Source organism: Hemicordylus capensis, chromosome 7, assembly GCF_027244095.1.
Source record: "Hemicordylus capensis ecotype Gifberg chromosome 7, rHemCap1.1.pri, whole genome shotgun sequence".
NCBI classification, from domain to species: Eukaryota; Metazoa; Chordata; class Lepidosauria; order Squamata; family Cordylidae; genus Hemicordylus; species Hemicordylus capensis.
This window is the reverse complement of record NC_069663.1, coordinates 23440067-23459798: the sequence shown is the minus strand read 5'-3', so window position 1 is coordinate 23459798 and position 19732 is coordinate 23440067. Positions and strand designations below refer to the sequence as shown.

General features: G+C 46.7%; 1 protein-coding gene across 3 annotated transcripts; it reads left to right on the top strand.

Annotated features, from left to right (window-relative positions):
• Positions 1–431: 431 nt before the first annotated feature.
• LOC128333306 (guanylate-binding protein 1-like) lies at positions 432–18890 on the top strand. Of its 3 annotated transcripts, none has more exons than XM_053268663.1 (18): positions 432–738; positions 1571–1749; positions 1823–1932; positions 2059–2171; positions 2505–2692; positions 3599–3814; positions 4838–4938; positions 5790–5894; positions 7471–7705; positions 7975–8102; positions 9508–9617; positions 11076–11281; positions 12067–12300; positions 12771–13051; positions 15147–15359; positions 15701–15803; positions 15910–16103; positions 17878–18890. In XM_053268663.1, exons 2-18 carry the CDS (start codon positions 1572–1574, stop codon positions 17998–18000), a joined length of 2838 nt encoding a protein of 945 aa, XP_053124638.1. In that variant the 5' UTR covers positions 432–738; position 1571; the 3' UTR covers positions 18001–18890. The 3 variants fall into 3 exon arrangements, with proteins under 3 accessions (XP_053124638.1, XP_053124637.1, XP_053124639.1); XM_053268662.1 differs by having other exon boundaries at positions 5787–5894; XM_053268664.1 differs by lacking the exon at positions 5790–5894.
• Positions 18891–19732: the final 842 nt, after the last annotated feature.

The window sequence follows — 19732 nt, the reverse complement described above, 5'->3', positions numbered from 1 at the left end:
ACATGCAGCTCACCTGGTCATCAGTGTCACAGTGGGGAGCTGTATTTATTTTCAAATTATCCACTTTAAATCATATATAATACTAGTAACGTCTGCAAATTTTATGCAAAAGTGGAGACTTTTTTTGGTGGGGGGTGTGTGTGTGTGTAATATATAGTTCCACTTTTTTGGTGATGGATACTGGCGTTTTTCTCCATCTGGGCCCCGCAACCCTAAAGCCACCCTGCTTTTCCAGCCTCCCCCCACCCCCCGGGGTGGGCGCTTTGGGAAAACGTAGCCCCCAGTTCTCCAGATACAGCTATACTAGAACGTCTGAAAACAGCAAGAGGGGAGGAAGCTGACGGAAGAGAACCCCCGGTTGGCAAAACACCAACCCCCACCCACCTTCCGTAAAGCGGCGCTAGAATTTCTCATCATCTGGTCAAGTGGGGAACGAACACGGCGCTTGGGAAAAGCGTGTTCCCAAGGCACCGTCAAGAACCGAGCCCGCCACGCCCAGCGCCTTTCCCGGCCCCGCTTCTCAAAGCAGAGGAAATGAGACACGGTCCCAAACAGCCGCGCTGCAGCAGGCGAAAGTGAAAGTGAAACTCCCGCAGCCTCGCTGCACAGAGCCGGCTGAGTTTGCCGGAGCGCTCCTGCTTCGCCGGGCCTTTTCTGCCGCCTCCGCTTCTTTGCTGGGGTCTTTCCCCCACCAGCTTGTGTCTACACTCCGCCCGGATCGTCGCCCCAGAGAATCAGGTTCGAGCAACGGATTGCTACGCTTTCCTTTTTTTTTTAAACTCCTCCTTCGCCGGCTGAGAATGGAGAGAGGGGACAGAGTCCGGGCAGGGTAGAAGCGGCAGACGGAAGTCTCTGTGTGTATGTATATTGGAGAAGGAAGGAAGCCGCGGCTGCAATTGTGTGGCACGCCTGACGGAGGCGCAGTTGTTATCGAAACGTGTGGTTTCTTTCTAAGTCAGCACGCCTAAGGTTGTGTGCCGGGAGATTCGGAATCCCTAGTTTCTTCTGGCTTTCCATGAGCAAGATCCATCTCCTGGAGCCAGCTCTTCCACATGCTTTGCAATGCGCCCCTAGGCAAAATACGAGGCTCGCCCTCTCTGCTAATCTTCGAGAGGGCGTTATCTTCAAGAGAGCTTTAAAGACACATCTTTTCAACCGGGCGTTTCAATTTTAATTGTTTTTATTGTGGTTTTTATTTGTTTATCTTCATTAGTTTGTAAACTGGAGATTTTTATTAGGTGTTATAGAAGACATGGGTGAACTACCCTGTTGCACCGTAATAATTAATCTGCTTGCAAACAGGACAGAAGGCTAATATACTTTCTCTTACATAAATAAATATCCAGAGATAAAAAGCACTTGGGGGAATTCCAAGGCCTCAGGCAGATACATGTGAGTCACTACCAAAGAAAACAGTTCTGGGATAGATAGATGACAATGAGTCCAATATCGGCTTCATGCATTCTTAAGAGTAGATTTATATGACACTGGAAAATGCATTAACAGTCAATACAGAAAGCTGTTCTGTTTCATGCTACCGTTCTTGCTTCATTTTAACTTTTCCTGCCAGGATGTCAGAGCCGGTGTTGCTGGTGGAGCTGTCGCCTGATTGCAGCATCCTCCGGGTGAATCCAGGAGGCTTGTCCCTCCTCAGGACCCTCGATGGCCCCCTCCATGTCGTGGCTATCTTTGGGCCCAAGGGGACTGGGAAATCCTTTCTCATGGACCAGCTAGCAGGGCAGGAGAAAGGTGAGTGCTCCTCCCCTTCTTTGGGTCCCTCTTGAATGCCTTCTACATACGCCTCCATCTCCTCTTTCCACAGCCTTCTGTCCTGTTCCCGGAATATGGCTGCAGTGCTTACAGCACCCTACGAAGCCTGGTGAAACCCTGGTGTTGCTGGATACACAAGGCCTTCCGGAGCAAGTGGAGAAGGTAGGACCCTTCTCAAATGTGGGACAGACCATATTGACATTGGCTGATTACATGGGCTGGTTGAAAAGTTGGCAACTCTACAAATGATCTAGATGGGTTCTGAGGCTTGTTTTTATGCCATGGCAGGACGAGAAGGCTGTGTTCTTCAAACTCTTCCTCTTGGATGTTCTGCTTAGCAACGTCTTCATATATAACACCAGTGGAGATGGAGACCTCCAGAAGGAGCTTGACAGACTGATGTATCCTTCCGAGAGCTTCTTGTTCTGTTCACCACCAAGCCAGCCATTTCCGCCACACTGCTGCCAACTGTGGGGCTGTTTGCAAGTTCGTACCCCAGTGTGTCCTGCCTCATGCAATGGGGGAGGCTCTCTTTCATGGGAGGTTTCCAAACAGAGGTGGGTCGGCCATCCGCCAGGGATGCTGGAGCAGTTTCCTGCACGGAGCAGGACTAAAAGATTTCCGAGGTCCTTCCTGACTCTATTATTCTAAGTCCTGGAGGGATGGTATAAAGGCTCATGCCCTGCCTTCTGGAAATGTTGCTACCTTAGTTCCTTTACTAGCCTCCCTTGTAGATATGTGACAGAACTGCCTAGTAAGGTGCATGTCCTGGAGGATTGTCCTTTGGAGAACAGTTTCCTGCTTAGTAGCATACTGCCTGAGTTTGCATGGTGCCTTCGCAATGTGACCTCGGATTTCTGCTGGGAAGAGATGCTACAAGCCACGGACAACAACATGGACACTCTCCTCTCCTCCCCTGCAGGTGGACTTTCATAATCCTTTCTCCCTTTGCTTCTTCCAGGTGGGGAAGAGAGTCCTGAGTTCCCATGTCAAGCCCCAGGTTCCTGCTGTGACCCAACCTGTCTGTGTTATACCCCCATGTTCCCAAATTTTGTTCCCACAAGTACCTCAGATCCTGCACTAAGCATATATTATGCAGAACAAGGGTGCTGCTGCCAAAGCTGCACATTTGTATACTCTGTACAGAATTAATCTTGCAGTGTTTGTGGAATTCGGAAACCAGGCAGGCCAAGGGAGTAGGCATAGATGAGTGACGGTAGGAATGTATGGAGAAAAAAGCAAAGTTAAGACTTGCTCTTTGTGTATTCATTTACAGTGCTTCACATATCTTATCTTGGTAGTCCTTAACAGTCTTGCAAGGTAGACCACGGCTACTATTTGATTTCATTTAGTCTTCAGGCCTTTAAGAAAAGGAAGAGGAGGCATTAAATGACAATCTCCTGCACTGAGTCTCAGCAAAAGAGGAAAACCTAATTGGCCAACATAGCATAGTTGTGCTATAACTTGGTATATGTTTCTGCAAATGTAGCTGTTGTGGCTTCCCTCAAAGCATCTTGGAAATTGTAGTTTGTTGAGAATATTGGTCAATTACAAGAGGATGGGTCCTTATTGCCCTGTGGAGCTTACATTCGAAAACACTCCAGAGGGAAATGGAAATAGGGGGAAACAAGGGAAGAAGAATTTCTCCTTGCAGAACGATTTCCCCAGGCTCCTTTCGGAAGAGGGAAGCACTTTACTTAGTTAACATAGTTGGAAAATGAAAGGAAGAAGGCAAATGGTAAGTGGGGGGCAGGACAGGTTGCAAAAACCGTTGGTTATTCTGAGGCATCCGGCATTAAGCATCCCTTCTTCTATGTTCCACTTTCAGCTTTGGAGGACACACCAGCCAACTTCATACTGAGGTTATTTCCCGCTCGGAAGGCCTTTTGCTTCCATTCCCCACATGTGGATGGGGAGGATGAGGATATCTTCTCCTCAGACCTGCTGCATCCTGTCTTCCAGAGGCAGCTTGGGTTGTTCAGAGAATATATCTTGAGCAAGGGACCAAAGACGTTCCTGGGAAACACGTTAGTCAACGGGGAAGGTGAGGGAAGTTTTGACAGCCGCCACGTGATTGGTGTGGAGGCATCTTCAAGGCCCGGGACTGGCTCATCCGTGAGGCTGATGAAGATGTTGGGTTGGTGAGGGCAGGCAACCTTTGCCCACTGGCTGCCTCCATGGGCCATCTCAGACCACCTCTGACTAGTGCTCCCCCTTCCCCAAGGTCATGCCAACCACTACCACCGCCCTCCTCTTGCTCCATGTGAGATATTGAGGAGAGGCGTGGCAGCCTAAAATGTCTCCTGGGGGACACTCTAGGCCGTCACTCTTCTTCTCCATGGTTGTTCTTCCTTTCTAAAATCTAGCAAGGAGGTGGTGGCAGCGATGGTGTAGTGGTGACTGCCAGGACAGTGGGAGTTGGCACCTTGCTGTATCACCTCAGGCACTGGGGGTGGAGCTTGGGCCAGCCCTATCCTGCTCAAGCTACACTGTTGTCTCAATAAGCATCTGATGGATGTTGGGGTAGTGGTGGTGAATTGTGCACCCGCCTTGGAGGTTTTCCCAATTGCTTCTCCGTTCCCCTCTCACTTTAGAAATAAATGAGGGGAAATTGGGCATTATGCTTGTTGTCTGGAGTAACCCTGAGCTGCTGCTGCTGCTGCTGCTGCATCTTATTATAATTAATACAGCTGATATAGAGTTATTTTCAGTATCCATTTTTCCTGATCTTTCACTGGCTTATGTATTTTGCAGTGTGCAGCTGGGATGCTTTTTCCAGTTGACCAATGGCAAGAAACCCGTGGACAAAAGAAATAATAAATTCAATCCTTATTGCATTTATTATTTCTTTTGTCCACGGGTTTCTTTCCATTGTTTTTGCTTTTCCATTCCGTGGACCCCGTTTCCTTTCTTCTTCCTTTTTCCAGTTGACCGGCAAGCTCACCTGCTCTGCAGTGGCAATAATAAAGCAATAAGTTAAAGATAAAAATAAAAATGCTAAGTAGATTGTAACAGAGTTGCATCAGTAGATATACACCCTATGGCGATTTGCTCTTTTGCCTTCTAGTTTTGTCTGGTTTGCTGGAGCGGATTGTGGATGTGTTGTCTCGGGATGAACCAATCCTCATGAGCGACATCTGTGGTGACGCAGAGGTAGCATTCATATGGGTAGGTCATGAGGCAAAATTGGGTTCGCCCGAGGTGTTAATACAGTTACAAAATGATAAGAGCATAAGAACGGCTCTGCTGGATCAGGCCCAAGGCCTATCTAGTCCAGCATCCTGTTTTACACAGTGGCCTCTGGGAAGCCCACAGGCCAGAGATAAAGGCATGCCCTCTCTCCTGCTGTTGATGTTGCTTCCACAGTATTCTTCCACATTAGCAGTTTGGCCTGAAATTTCTCTCGTTTGCTGGCTTGTTTTTTCTGGAGAATCCAGGTGACGTTGTTGTCAGTCCATGCCTTATTATTTATTTTTTATTATCTAATAATTTTTTATTATCTCTCTATTAATATTTATATACAATTTTTCAAGACAAAAGTTCAAAAACTGGTTTGCATAGCAAAGGAAATAAGAAGATTGTTCTCTGTCCCAAAGGGGCTACAATCTTTTAAAAAGACTCTGTGCTGGACTGAAGAGATACAGGTCCTCTACCTCTGATTAAATATAAGAAAACCACCACTTAAAAGGCGTCTCTTCATCCAGTTAGCAGGGGACCCAGCAAGATAGAACCCCATGGTGGCAGGGGCTGATGGGAGTTGTAGTCCAACAACATCTGGGGACCCAAGTCTGACAAAGTGCTGCTGCTGTTTTTATGTTTTAATATTTATTTATCATATTTAAAATGGCTGATTTCCATGCTCTGTCTTGCATGGACAATATTGACATATCTATGCAAATAGCACAACATGCATTTGGGCAGTCATGCTTGAAACTAGCCCTTGTTAGAACTTTCCAGAAAAGACCTGAGTGGAGGATGGAAGTGGAAATGAAGCTAATGTCATTTGAACATTCCAGCAGGAAGGCTATGAGAATTTTCCGGAGCCTGTGATAGATCCTCTTCAGGGAGCCCCAGCGCAAAAAGAGACTCCCAGAATCTCCCAGCCTTCTGCACAAGAAACTAAGGTAGGTGAAGAGCTATATACAGTTTGGGATCCTTTGGATGGGAAAATACGTAGGATTTGCGGGGTGCAGAAGAAGATGCCTGTTGTATGAGTCTGAGATGTCTCGGTAGCCATCTGTGCCCCAAACAGTTGCAAAGTACAGGCCATAATGTGATAGGAATGGAGCCGACATGGTACAACTTTATCCATGCAACGGTTAAACAGGTTCGTTGGAGCCACTGCCCCTTAGGACACCACCTTTTTCTTGCTTTCCTTCTATTTATTTACATAGAGCCATCTGTGTGTGGTGATTAAGGAGGTGAAGGTTTTCTTGGCATAGGCAGTCCTTGTAGAACTACTTTCCCAGGCTCCTTTGGGAAGAGGGAAGCACTTTACTTGGCTGATGTGGTTGGAAAATGAAATGAAGAAGGCAAACAGTAAGTGGGGGCAGGGAGAACGACAGGTTGCATAAACCCTTGGTTATTTTGAGACATCTGGCATTAAGCATACCTGGGGCACAAAGCCACTTGGAAGACACATTTTTGACTGCCTATGCCAAGAAAACCTTCACCTCCTTAATCACTGCACACAAATGGCTCTATGTAAATTCTAGTAAGAACTAACCTGGCTACTTTCCTTTCAGTATCCCTGCAACTGAACTAAATTTGGTTCAAATCGGTTAGGCAGTCCACAAGTTAGCCCACTTGTGGATCGGATGTTTACACGTCCGCCATCTTGAGTTGGGGTGGATGACATCATCACAGACTATGCCGTTGAGGTGTCCTTACGTGTACCTACAACTGTACCGATTTGGTTCATATTGGTCCAGGTGTTGCGAAGTTGATAGTAGGGGACGAACACATGGACACACACATAGAATGCTGGGTGATCTCATAAGCCTACGGAAAGTAGCTAGAAATTCCCATCTGAGCACTCTTGACTGTAGATGTCAAGAATTGAACCTGGTACCTTTTACAGACAAAGCATGTTTTCTGCCACTGAGCTATGAGCTTTCCCTAAACTTTCGTCAAGGTACAGCACCCAGGTCCCCTTTGGTGCAGCAGGCCACAGATTATGGTCTCCAATGGCCCCTTCCAAGCAAAAAGCATCATTCTTAACTCACTGGGTCTCCCTTTTCCAGTGTGCGGGGGACCTTGGATATTTTGAACTAGGAAGGCACACAGTTCAAGGGAGGGATCTTCACATAACCCACTGTTCTTTCCATGGACCCATTTTCAATGACTGGCCAGGTTTGAAGAGACCTGTCCTGTGAACATTCCTCTCTTTATTATGTGGAGCAACCACACCAGATGTTAGCTCTCACTGGCAAGACCATGATAATTTGAATCATGCATTGACCCTTGAGTAACTTTTTTTCATTTCTGACCACATTGCTCTTTATTTTTGAACTTCTGGGATTTTAGTATCCTTGCAGATATCTCATCCTCCAAGAGACCACCCGAAACAGAACCTAGGGCTCTCCGACTGTTGCTGGACCACAACTCCCATCATTCCCAGCCATTTTTAGTGGCAGCAGCATCCTGATTGCAAAACCTCATGGCGCCCTCCTCTTTTTGCTCGGCTTTCTGTCCCTGCAGGTTCCTCAGCATTCGTCGTCTCCTTCCTGTGCTGTCCCTAGTAGGGCTCAGTCAAGCATCATGGAAGGGCCAATGTGCCTGATCGAGAACAAGCCTGGCGAGAACCTACAGGTCAGCCAGAAAGCCCTGAGTATCCTGCAGAACATCCAGGAGCCCGTGGTGGTGGTGGCCATCGTGGGGCTGTACCGCACCGGCAAGTCCTACCTCATGAACAGGCTGGCAGGAAAGAGCAGAGGTGAGAATGCAGGAGATGCATATACTTTGCTATCAAGTGGAGAGCTTAACTCCTCTGCAGCTTCTCCTGCTGGCTACAATCTGTGATTTTCACACTGTGGGAATACCTTGGGATAGGCAGCCTTGATTCTTCAGCTGTTGTTGGACCACAACTCCAATCATTCCCAGCCACAAGTTATTATTGTGACTGAGGATGATTGTAGTTCAGCAAGATCTGGAGAGCCAATTCCTCCAAGCTGAGCTCCTGCTTCTTATCTGTGGCCCCTACAGGTTTCTCTCTGGGCCCTACAGTGGAAGCGAACACCAAAGGCATTTGGATGTGGTGCCTTCCTCACCCCAAAAAGCAAGGCCACACCCTGGTGCTGTTGGACACAGAAGGCCTAGGTGATGTTCGGAAGGTGAGTGAAGGCCAGGGAGATGCTGGCCAGGATAGGCTGCCATGGAGACTTTACCTGCAGGAACATACCAGGATTCTGGTTTGCTCTCATGTTAGCAGGAGGCTCTTGGGAGATACTCCAGGGTGAGTTGGGAGAATGAATCTACCTTTAATTGTTCTGAATACATTCATCAATCTCTGCATTGGTTCCCTGTCTGTCTGCTCTCAGATCCTTCATACACTTCTCATCCTTACTTTTAAAACTCTCTGTGCACACACACCCTGCCCACCAATCTCTCTGCTCTCATATCCTGACACTGTGACCTTAACTCATCCAGTTCTGCTACTTTCAGGCATCTGAAAGTGTCCTGCTCCCTCAAAAGAGCCAGCATGGCGTAGGGGTTAGAGTGTTGAACTAGGACTGGGAAGACCCGAGTTCAGATCCCCATCTGGCCATGACGTACACTGGGTGATTCTGGGCCAGTCATGTATCTCTCAGCCTTCTCCATGGGGTTGTTGTGAGGATTGGCGTAACCATGAATAGAGCTCTGGGCTCCTTGATGGACGAGCAGAATATAAATGTAAAAATGAATCAAATAAATAAAAGACTCCAGGTTCTTGCCCCTTATGCCTGGAACCACCTCCAGAATGCCTCCTTGATACCTCTATCCCTTCTCAAAACCCCTTTCTTCCGTTGAAGCCTGTGGCCCAACTCTTGCTAACTGGACAAAGAGGTACCTTTTTAGAGTGGTGGCTTTCTTAGATTTAACTGTGGGAGAGCAACTGTCCATATCCAACCCCAGTACTGTGTCTTTCCAGTGGCAGCTGGTGGTGTGTCTCATGTTTCATTTTAGATTGTGAGCCCTTTTGAACAGGGAACGGACAGTTCTTTTTCTATAACCACTTTGAGAACTTCTTTTGTTCTCTAATCATCATCATCATCATCATCATCATCAACATCTCCTCCTAGGTCCCATATGGTATTCTTCCTAACCTTAAGGAACTATACATGAAATAATGGCATATTCTCTCCCCACTTCTATTTTTCCTCCCATTTCTTCATCTGAAAAATGTTATAAGTTTCAGACTTTGAAGGCCTCTACACTATGCTCAACTGTAACCTTTCTCTTGTTTCTGCTTTTCTTAACATCCAACTTTTTGAATGCTCCAATGTTTGCTTCAGAGTTTGTGTCATTTTGCTTGGTCCAGTTCTAGCTGACTGTGGCTTTGGGGGCTTTTTCGAATGGCTTAACCTAGCTACCCATGAGTTTTAAAGCAGACAGATGGTTCTGTCTAAAGAAATAAATAGCAAGAGCAACAGGAAGGAACTATCAGGATGCGTTTCTTATAAAGTGGAATCTTAAGTGCCATTTCAGCATCTTGTTGCACCAGAGTTCCATGCCGATCACCTGTATTCCTCTTTGCAGAGCAATGTTAAAAACGACTCGTGGATATTTGCCTTGTCGGTTCTGCTTAGCAGTACCTTTGTCTACAACAGCATGGGCATCATTGACAACTATGCATTGGAGAAACTACAGTATCCTTCTCTGAAAAGTCTTGCTAGTAGGATCTGGGTGAGTAAAGCATCCTACTATCTTCACAGTACCTCCAGTGACTGCTGCTGGTGTGTTTCTTTTTAGATTGTGAGCCCTTTGGGATAATGATGTGTTCTGTGAAGAATGCTTTGGCCCCTTTAAAATGAGGGGAACTCTTTAAGTGAGGCCCACTGCCTTGAAATGAGGGATGTCAAACGAAGGTGTTCATAGAGCTAAAATTTATTTTTATAAAGGTTTATATTATATAATTTTTAATTAATTAATTAATGGAATTCAGAATGTGTGGTGGATTAGGAGATTCTTTTTTGATAGGGTTTTTAAATATGCATCTCTTCCTTGCCAACAGAGGCCTAAGCTGTTTTATATAAAATATCTCAAAATTAAAAACCACTCTAAAAAGAGGGGTGGGGGTGGGTGGGGCGGAAATAAACAATAGGAGGTGAGATAGGAAAGATGTGTTGTAATAAAACAAGAATGGAGAAAGACACTGCTCTTTGGAGGTTTGCGATCTTGTACATACATCTGCAAGCATATTAGAGAGTAAAACACCTAGGAAAAGAGGGTGAGCTTCAGTGAGGCAGGTGAACGTGCAGATTCAGTCTTACTCTGAAAGTAAAGAGGCCTCTACAGCTGTTAGATGTAACTGTGGCAAAATGCAGAGTCGTGGAAACTTGGAGAGCATTTATGATGTCAGTTAAAAAGGCTTCTGTAGCAGCAGAGCTGGGCTGGTTTTCCCCAGCATACTCTGAGAACTGTAGTTTGTTTGTTTGTGAGGGAGGGGCCGGGAATTAGGATTCTCTCAGAGGAAGTCCCAGTTCTCTCTGACACTCAAACAGAACTACAGTTCCCTTGAGAGACTATAGTCTTTGTTGAACTAATAGGGCAGATGTGTTTACCCTGATATTTAGGAATGTTTCAACAGTGTAACATGGGATAGAACAGTGGCTCCCAACCTGGGGGGCCTCCAGAGGTTGCTGAACTCCAACTCCCATCAATCCCAGCCATAATAAATTGTAGCTGGGGCTGATGGGAGTTGTAGTTCAGCAACATCTCTCCCCTAGGTTAGGAACCACTGGGATAGAAGATTTGGGCCTAGTTGTGCTACGAACTGGCATTGGTTTTGTCCTAGACTGTCGATCATGACCCCCTCTCTCCTCCTCCAAGGATCCTAGGGAGCAGAACTGTAGCTTGGTGAGCATGCTGAGAAGTCTCCATTACGTTCTCGTGTTCTAATATCTAATATGTAGAATTCTCTACATATCTACAATATGCTCAAAGAAAGCAACACATTAAAGTCTAATAAAGTATGCATCTGACAGACAAGGGGCAACTGAGTGGTTATTGGCCTGGGCTGGGGGATCTATTGTCATCTGTTGTTGGCTGCCTCATCACAATTGTTCTCTGGGCAGCTCAAGCAGTTTTCCTCAGCCCAATTCCAGCTATGTGACTGAACTGACTGAGCATATCAAGGTGAAGGCCTCAGCTGGACAGAGTTGTGACAAAAACGATGGGATGCCTGACGACTTTATCTGGTTCTTTCCAACTTTCATTTGGGCTGTGCGTGATTTCACACTGCAGCTGAAGTTGAATGGACGCCCCATCTCCGAGGACGAATATCTGGAGTTTGCCTTGGAGAGAACCAAAGGTGCTGGTGGGAACCAGTCTGAGTGATTAGGCCTTGTTGCTTAAATCTAGTGCTCAGCAGGTTGAGGGCTGAATCCAAGACACCAGGGAGGTCCTAGGACACACCTTTCTGGGCGGGGCAGGAGAGGGAAGAGCAGGAAAAATGGCATTCAGTCATTCAGGGTACATTTGCCTCTCTCTTTCTCTCTCAAGCAGCAGTCCTTTACTCCAACAATGAGATGAGTAGTGAAACCACTCATCTTGGAAGGTTCATACACATTGGCCGGCACCCTGCCTAACAAAGTGCTTGCCTAATGAGCAAAGTGGTGCTGATGGAAGATCTCATACTGCCCTAAAATTCCCAAGGATTTGCACAATTGCACTCTTGCGCAAAAGCTCCATTTAACACCCATGAGACCTGTTGCTGTTGCATGCAGGTGCACAATCTTGTTTGCAGTAGCGCAACAATAGTCTGGAACACAAGCTGTGGATTTAGCACAAGTAGCTGGAGCAACAGCTTTGCCAAACAGAACATTGTTCCAGAAGCTCTTAGTTAGGATGTCAGCCACTGAAACAAACAGGAGTGATATGCTTCCCATTACATTAGCAGCATAGGCAGTACAGGAGAGTATTTAATTCCCACTGGGCTAAACGGCTGCTACTTGAAAAGACAGGTCTAGCACCCTCCTTGTCCCACACACTCTGGAGGGCCTCTTAATGTCTTCTGGAGCAGGGAATTGGGCATGGGAGAGACCAGTTCCCCAGCATCTGGGTCCGTTCGTGAGGATGTGTGTGATTCTTTCCTAGACGCCCCTGAGAAGCAGGACCTTGCCAAGAAATGCTTACGGCAGTACTTCCCCAACCGCAAGTGCTTTGTCTTTGACCGCCCGGCCTCACGCCAAAAGTTGGAGTACCTGGATGATCTACCTGAGGAGAACCTGAACCCTGACTTCCTAGAGGAGGCATGCCGTTTCTGCCGCTATATTCATGAGAACGCTCAAGCCAAAGTGATCCAGAATGGACATGTGATGACGGGGACGTGTGAGTGGCAGTAGCGAAAGATGTGGCGAAAGGGCTTACCAAGTATCCCAGATGAAAGAGGAACATAGGAAACTGCCTTCTGCAGAGTCAGACCACTGGTCCATCTTGCTCAGTATTGTGTACAATGACTGGCAGTGGCTCTCCAAGGTTTCAGGCAGGAGTCTCTGCAATCCCTATTGGGAGATGCTGCCAGGGAGTGAACCTGGGACCTTCTGCATGAAAGCATGGAGATGGTCTTCCACTGAGCTATGGCCCCATCCCCTAAGAGGCATATCTGGCAGTGCTGACATGGGGTCTTGCATCTCCTGGCATCACCATTTAGGTCTGGGAAAGACCCACATCTGAAATCCTGGGGAAGTCCTACTAGTCGATGCAGACAGTACTGAGCTTGTTGGACCAATGGCCGGATTCGTTGAAGGTAGTTTCATACATCAAAAGAGACTACTTGCATTCTTCTCTCTTCCTTGCAGTGTTGGGGTGCCTGGCTGTGACCTATGTGGATGCCATCCAGAGTGGGGACATCCCTTGCATAGAGAACGCTGTGCTGGCCTTGGCCCAGATCGAGAATTCTGCGGCCATGCAGGATGCTCTTCGGCGCTATGACGAGATGGTTCTGCTTCTGTCAACTCTGCCCACAGAGAGTGTTGAGGAACTGCTGCGACTGCATGCGCTATGCGAAGAGGAAGCCATTAAAGTGTTCTTGGCCCGCACCTTCAAGGATGAGGGTCAAGAGTACCAAAGACAATTGGGGGTATGGGGCTATATCCTTAGTGAGAATGGAATATGCATCCTCTTCTGTCTAGGGCAGTGCTTTCATGCTATCTGTGGTTAGAGAAAAGCTTTCCCTCCTCAATACATGTGCTGTGGAACCCCTTGCATGTCTGCTACTACAGAACCTTCTAGAAGCTTCTGGGGCATGTTCTTTGTCAGTGTTTGGTGCATACTGGCCAGGCCTGTTGTGCCTCTCATTGCTCCGAGAGGAAATCGGAATGTATATCTGAAGAAACAACCAACACTTTCTAGTATCAGGACATTGCAAGGGAAGATGGTGAGTGGTGGGCCAACCATCTTTCAGGCGCTAGCTTGTCTGCCTTTTCTGAACCCATCCGTTGAGGAGCGCCTGAAATGCTTCCAAGGAACACAGTCTAAAAACCAGTGTTCCATGTCATATCTGGTCTCTGTCTAGGACTGGTTGGAATGTAGGCCTTTCCTCTTAAGAGACCACCATTTAATTCTAATTAATTTAAATCCAGGATCTGACAGGCCAAGGTGTCAGTAGACAGGCTCTCTGTTATTAGGATGAGTGGGCCACCTGGATTAGGTCTTTCTTCAGTAGTGGACTTGGCCACTTTGGGCTCCTGGACCAACAAGTTGGTTCTGTTGTTGCCAAGTGAGGGGAGTTGGGGATGGGATGCAGGCATTCCTTCCATCTGCTCTTCAACAGGTTATAGGATGCAAGGCCTTCCCCTCTCTTGGGCTGTATTCAAAGAAGAGTCCTCTGGGCAATATTTGGTCCTCTCCACCACACAATGCTGCCTGGCCTTGTGGCTGTTAACTTTGAAGAAAATGGGGTTAAGAAAAAGTCACAGGTGGGACGTGTTAGGTCAGAGCTGCATAGCTTTGGCCGTCCAGCTGTTTCTGAACTACAGTTCCCATCAAGCTCAGCCACAGTGGCCAATAGTCAGGGATTGTGGGAGCTGTAGTGCAACATCTGCAGGAAGGCTGAGGTGGTGCGGCTCTGCTCCAGGTGGTTGAGGCCAGTGTTCCCTCTAACAGGGAATCCCAGATATTGTGGACTACAACTCCCATAATTCCCAGCTAAAGGCCATCTCAGCTGGGGAAGCTGGGAGTTGTAGTCAACAGCATCTGGAATTCCCTGTTAGAGGAAATACTGGTTGAGGCACTGGCCCATGGCCTCTTGCTCCTTTCCCAGAATGGCCCTCCAGGGAAACCAGTTGCTGACCAGGATCTGGGGTAGGTCTGTACCATCTTCACTCCCTCACCCCACTGCCCCAGGATGTGTTGCAGGGAGAGCTGGAACTGTGAATGCTGCCTAAACTAGCTTCTACTGGGGTTTCTCACTGGGGCTCCACTTCTGGGTTTTGTTCCAGGAAGGCCAGTGCTGCCATGCTGCTGCTGCAGCAGGGGACTTTGGTATCTGTGTGGGTTCTGTTCCATGCTACAACTGTGGATTCTGAAGCATTGGGGCACTGGGAATTGGTGTGGGGATTTAGGTTCCGGCAGGTTGTAAAAATGCCCTAAAACAGTGAAAAATGGCCCTACAAACAGGGGGAAAGTGCTCCGCGGGTCTCCATCCATCCAGCAGTGCCCCCACAAAGTCCCAGTGGCATCATTTTGCAGCGAAAAATCATGGAAAATATTGCTTTTAAATAAATGAGCCTCAGAATGGCTCCTTTGCTCAAAATGACCTTGGAGGTCATTTCCAGCCACCCTGAATCCGTGGATATGTGGAATTTAACGCCTTTTTTTGGGTCCAGGTGTGCCGAGGTCGGGTGTCAATTGCCTAACCATGGGTACACAGAACTGTGGTTATTGGGGCCGCGTATAGACAGTTCAACCTGTACTACCACCGTTGCTTCTGCTACTTTTATTAATTATTATTATTATTATTTTATTTTAAATCATAGTAACATTCCTGCAGTGTTCCTTGTAGTGGTTTCTGCTTGAAGTGACAGACTGGAGCACTTCCCCTTCAGCAGAGCTACTTGCAAGGAAGGAAAGGCAGAGAAATCTAACTTCTGGTGGAAGTGCTGCGTACTCGAAGCCCTGATGTTTCTGGGTTAGGAAGCACCAGTGAGACCTGCGTCTCTTTCTCTTCCCTATAGCACCAGCTGCATTCAAAGTTTGAGGAACTCTGCCGTCAGAATGAGCAGGCGTCCCAGGATCGCTGCCAGGCTGTGCTCATGGAGCTGTTTGAGGATCTGGAGGAGACGATCAGCCGTGGGAGCTACTCTGTGCCTGGTGGCTACCAGAGATTCCTAGATGACCGGGAGGAAAAGCTGAAGCAGTATCATCTGGCGCCTGAGAAAGGACTCATGGTATGTTGGCCAGCAACTCTGCAAGGTTGTATTACCCGTTGTCCAAGGGTGATGGGTAATAGCCTTCAGCCATTGTGGCTGGGGATGGTGGGAGATGTAGTCCAGCAGCATCTGGGGACCCAAGGTTGGGAACAGTGTTCCCTCTTACAGGGATTCCCAGATGTTGTTGACTACAAATCCTGTAATCCCCAAGCAAAAGCTATTGCAGCTGGGATGCTGGGAGTTGTGGTCAGCAACATCTGGGAATCCCTGTTAGAGGAAATACTGGTTGGGCTCTCCTGCTTTGGAAGAAAAAGCACGAGATCAAGTGAACCGCCTCTCTCTTGCTCTGTTCTACTCAGGCTTCCAGGGCCCTGCAGGAGTTCCTGAACTCCAAGGAGACAGTAGCACAGTCCATCCTGCAGGCTGATCGGACCCTCACTGACAAAGAAAAGGAGATTGAAGGTGAACCCTTGTTTGGAGGACTCTGTGGGCCTCTCAAGTTCCTAGGACTTCGAAACACTGCTAACATGTGGGTCTCTTCCTTGTTGTTGTTTTTCTCTCTTGTTAGTGAAAAAGGTCCAGGCTGAAGCCTCTGAACGGGAAGCTCAGCTGCAAAGACAAATGCGAGAACAGGCCAAGCAGATGGCTCAAGAGGCGGAAAGGAGCTACAAGGAGCATGAGAAACAGCTGTGGGCCAAGATGGAGGAGGACCGGAAGAAGATGCTGGCTGAGCATGAGAAAGTGTTGACCCAGAAGCTCCAGGTAACAACCCTCCCCTTCCCCCATGTCTTGTATTTACTTTAAAAGGATGTTTGAATATACAAACTGCCTTGTTCAAAGGGCTCGGGGTGGGTAACCAACAATACACGAATAACTGGAATTCTCATCTTCATAGGGCTCAAAGCTCCCATCACTTTCTCTCTGTGTGTGTGTGTGTGTGTGTGTGTGTGTTTGCAAAATGTGAATATAGTCTTGCAAAAAGTAGGTCATGTCCATAGTATATTTTGCCTGCCGAAGGCTGCCAGAATGGATGCTCTTGTTTGTCTGAAGTAAATTTTTAGAAATGGCCCTCATTTTTGTCTGCACAAGGCATGGATGCACACTTGGGAGAAAGGAAACCATTCAAGTATCCAGCAGAAAGCATGTTGAGGATAATATCTATGAGAAAAATGTGGTGGTGGGGGGAGACAGTTGGGCAATTTTATTTAAAATTATTTCAGAATCCTTTTGTTGGCGGGGTAGAAAAATAAAGAACTTAAAAGGTTTTTTTAAAAATGGGGTGGTGGTGGAAGAAACTAGTATCCCTGTTTGTAGCCGAATGCCTGGGTTCTCTTTCCCAGTTCCAGGAAAGCAGGTAGCTTTAGCATTTTGCAAGGATGGGAGGGAGGGCGGGAGACTTACCACCTTGCCTCCACCACTCCCAGATGTCTGTAACTTTTAAGCCTGCAGTCTCTCAGCCTCTTACTAGGGAGTGCGTTCATCTAAGTAATCATCTACAGAATCAGCTGCAAAGCTCCAAAGGCAAGGAGGAATGACCAGATGGAAGCCAGTTCCCTCCCTGCATCTGAATCCCTAGGACTGATAGTTTTAAACTTTTCAGAATGCTTAGCAAAGCTGCAGTCAAGGCCAGGGATAATGTTTCGAACGTAGTTGCTGCTACAACAAATATTTACATATTGCCTTTTCAAGAACAGTTCTCAAAGCGGTTTATATAGAAAACAAAGATGGTTCCCTGCCCCCAAAGGGCTCACACTTAAAATAATTAATAATAATAATAATAATAATTAATACTAAGGTAGACACCCTCAGAAACCACCACTGGAGGGATACTGTGCTGGGGCTGGATAGGGCCGGTTGTTTTCCTCCTGCAAAATATAAGAGAATCACCACTTGAAATGGTGCCTCTTTGCTCAGTTAGCAGGCAACGAGCAAGGTAGTTATGAAGGAAAAGCATATGAGTTTGTGCAGAAAGAGGTGGTGGAAGCATTAAGCATCTGGGGAAGTTTGAGGTGTATTGGCCCTTTAAAGGCAGGGAGGGAAGTACCTTTCTATTTTCTGCAGATACACCTTTTGTGATTAGGATGCTGTGACCACCTGAGAAGAGGCAGCTGTAGGTGGCTGGATTCTGTCCTATCTCAGCAATATGGTGTAGCCTTCTACATGCCCCTAACTTTGAATCTGAAGTGTGGCTGCCCCTAGGTTTGTGGATCTCCCTGACTGGCCCTCTTTCTGATGACATTTGGGAGAACTCTGAAGACCCTTTTGGTTCACATATGCTAGGGGTGACCAACCTGAGGCTCTTCAGCTGCTGTTGGACTACAAGTCCCATCATCCCCAGCCACACTTTATTAATTTGATTAATTTCCTTCCTCTTCTTGCTGTATGTGTGTGCTTGGTCTTTGTCTTTCTTTTTATGGACTTCTTGTGCGATATCTTGGACTTCTTTGAATAACAGAAGTGTGATATATGTGCTTTCAATAGCTAAAGCAACATTTAACTCCTAATGACTTTTTCTGCATTTCTCCGCCACCCGCAGGAGCAGGCGCGGCTCCAAAGAGAAGGGTTCCAGCAAGAAGTTGCAGTGCTTCAGAATGAGATCCAGAACCTACGGCATCAGATGAATCAATCGAAAAGACGCTCTTGGTGTGTTATTGCTTGAAGATGGCTTGTGGGAAGGCCCTGATGGTTTCGGTGAAAGGAGAATGACTTATATTAGAATTAATGCAATGCATATTTTGCAGGTGCTTGCAGTGTGTCCGTTATATTCTTACATGAGAAACATAATCTACTGCATTTGGAACAGGAATGTACTTAAAATTAAAAATCAGCAGGGAGGGGTGCAGTGTAAGTATATAGCATCCACTTGAAACAATGGAAGGAGAGCTGGTCTTGTGGCAGCAAGCATGAATTGTCCCCTTTGCTAAGCAGGGTGTGCCCTGGATTGCACTTGAATGGGAGACTACCTGTGAGCACGGTAAGATGGGAAGAGCATCTGTACGCGTGCATGCAGAAGGTTCCAGGTTCCCTTCCTGGCATCTCCCGATAGGGCTGGGAGATCCGTGTAGACAATACTGAGCTAGATAGACCGATGGCCTGACTCAGTATATGGCAGCTTCCTTTGTTCCTAATAGGCCTATTGAGACATCATGTTGTATATGCACAGAGGTGTTTGTATACATGTATGTTTTTGTGTGAAGACTGTACATGTATTTATTTTTAAAATGAAGCTGGATACAGGTCCCTCAAATGCATAGGATGGATGGAAAGTATACTACTGTACGTATGTTGAACAGAATGTGTGAAGAACTGTAGATGCTTACAGATTTGTACATGTATGCAGTGTATGCAGATTGTATGTCTATTTAAACATAATCTGTGAATAGGACTGATGTGAATGTAAGAGAGAGTTTTGCTGGGGGTAGCTTATTAGATTTGGGGAAACCCAGCTTGGAATCTCAGCTCAGCTGTCAAACTCACTGGCCTTTTGTTGGTGGGGGAGAAAAATAAAGAAAAATAAATCTGGGAATCCCTGTTAGAGGGATAAACACACACACCCTTTCAGCTTCCATGGTAGCTTTGCAAAAATGTGTGAGTGATCGAGGAGTGCAACTTTTCACTGAAACTATATTGAAAAGACATTGTTACCTGTTCCATGATCTGTAACAAGGGAGCTTCAAACTGAGATGGCTTCTGTGGGATCACGTTTCTTCTGAAGGGCCACTTAGAACTCCACTTATCTTTAAAGTATACCTGACTGCAGTTCAGTTGGTCACCTGGTTAGTGCAGTGGCAAGGAGCTGATGTGCTTCTCTTTACTGATAGGCGGTCTATGGGAGGAGAGCTGGTCTTTGTTTGTTTATTACATTTATAAACTGCCCTATCCAGAGGCTCTGGGCGGTGTAGAACTAGTTTAAACAACATAAAAACAAACATCATTTAAAACACACTACTTAAAACAATATAAAAACAATTTTAAGAGAATTTAAAAACAATTAAAATACTTATAAACAATTTAAAAACCTTGGAAGGCCAGGCCAAACAAGTAAGTCTTTAGGGCTCTCTTAAAGGCCATCAGTGATCCTAAACTGTGGATATCTGCTGGGAATGCATTCCAGAGGCCAGGAGCAGCTACAGAGAAGGCCCGGTTCTGAGTCACCACTGGACGTGCTGGTGGTAACTGGAGATGGACCTCTCCAGATGACCTCAAAGTGTGATGGGGATCATACAGAAGAAGGTGCCCTTTAAGGTAGCCTGGACCCAAGCCATTCAGGGCTTTAAAGGTAATAATGAGCACTTGGTATTTTGCCCGGAAACATATCGGCAGCCAGTGTAACTGTTTCAAAACAGGCATAATATAGACTCTCCAGGTTGCCGCAGAGACCAATCTGGCTC

Coding starts and splice junctions, on each gene's coding strand:
- LOC128333306 (XM_053268662.1), top strand. CDS start 1,572: ATGTCAGAGCCGGTGTTGCTGGTGGAGCTGTCGCCTGATTGCAGCATC. Junction 3,815..4,837: donor CACGTTAGTCAACGGGGAAG/GTGAGGGAAGTT, acceptor TTTGCCTTCTAG/TTTTGTCTGGTTTGCTGGAG. Junction 15,804..15,909: donor CAAAGAAAAGGAGATTGAAG/GTGAACCCTTGT, acceptor CTCTCTTGTTAG/TGAAAAAGGTCCAGGCTGAA.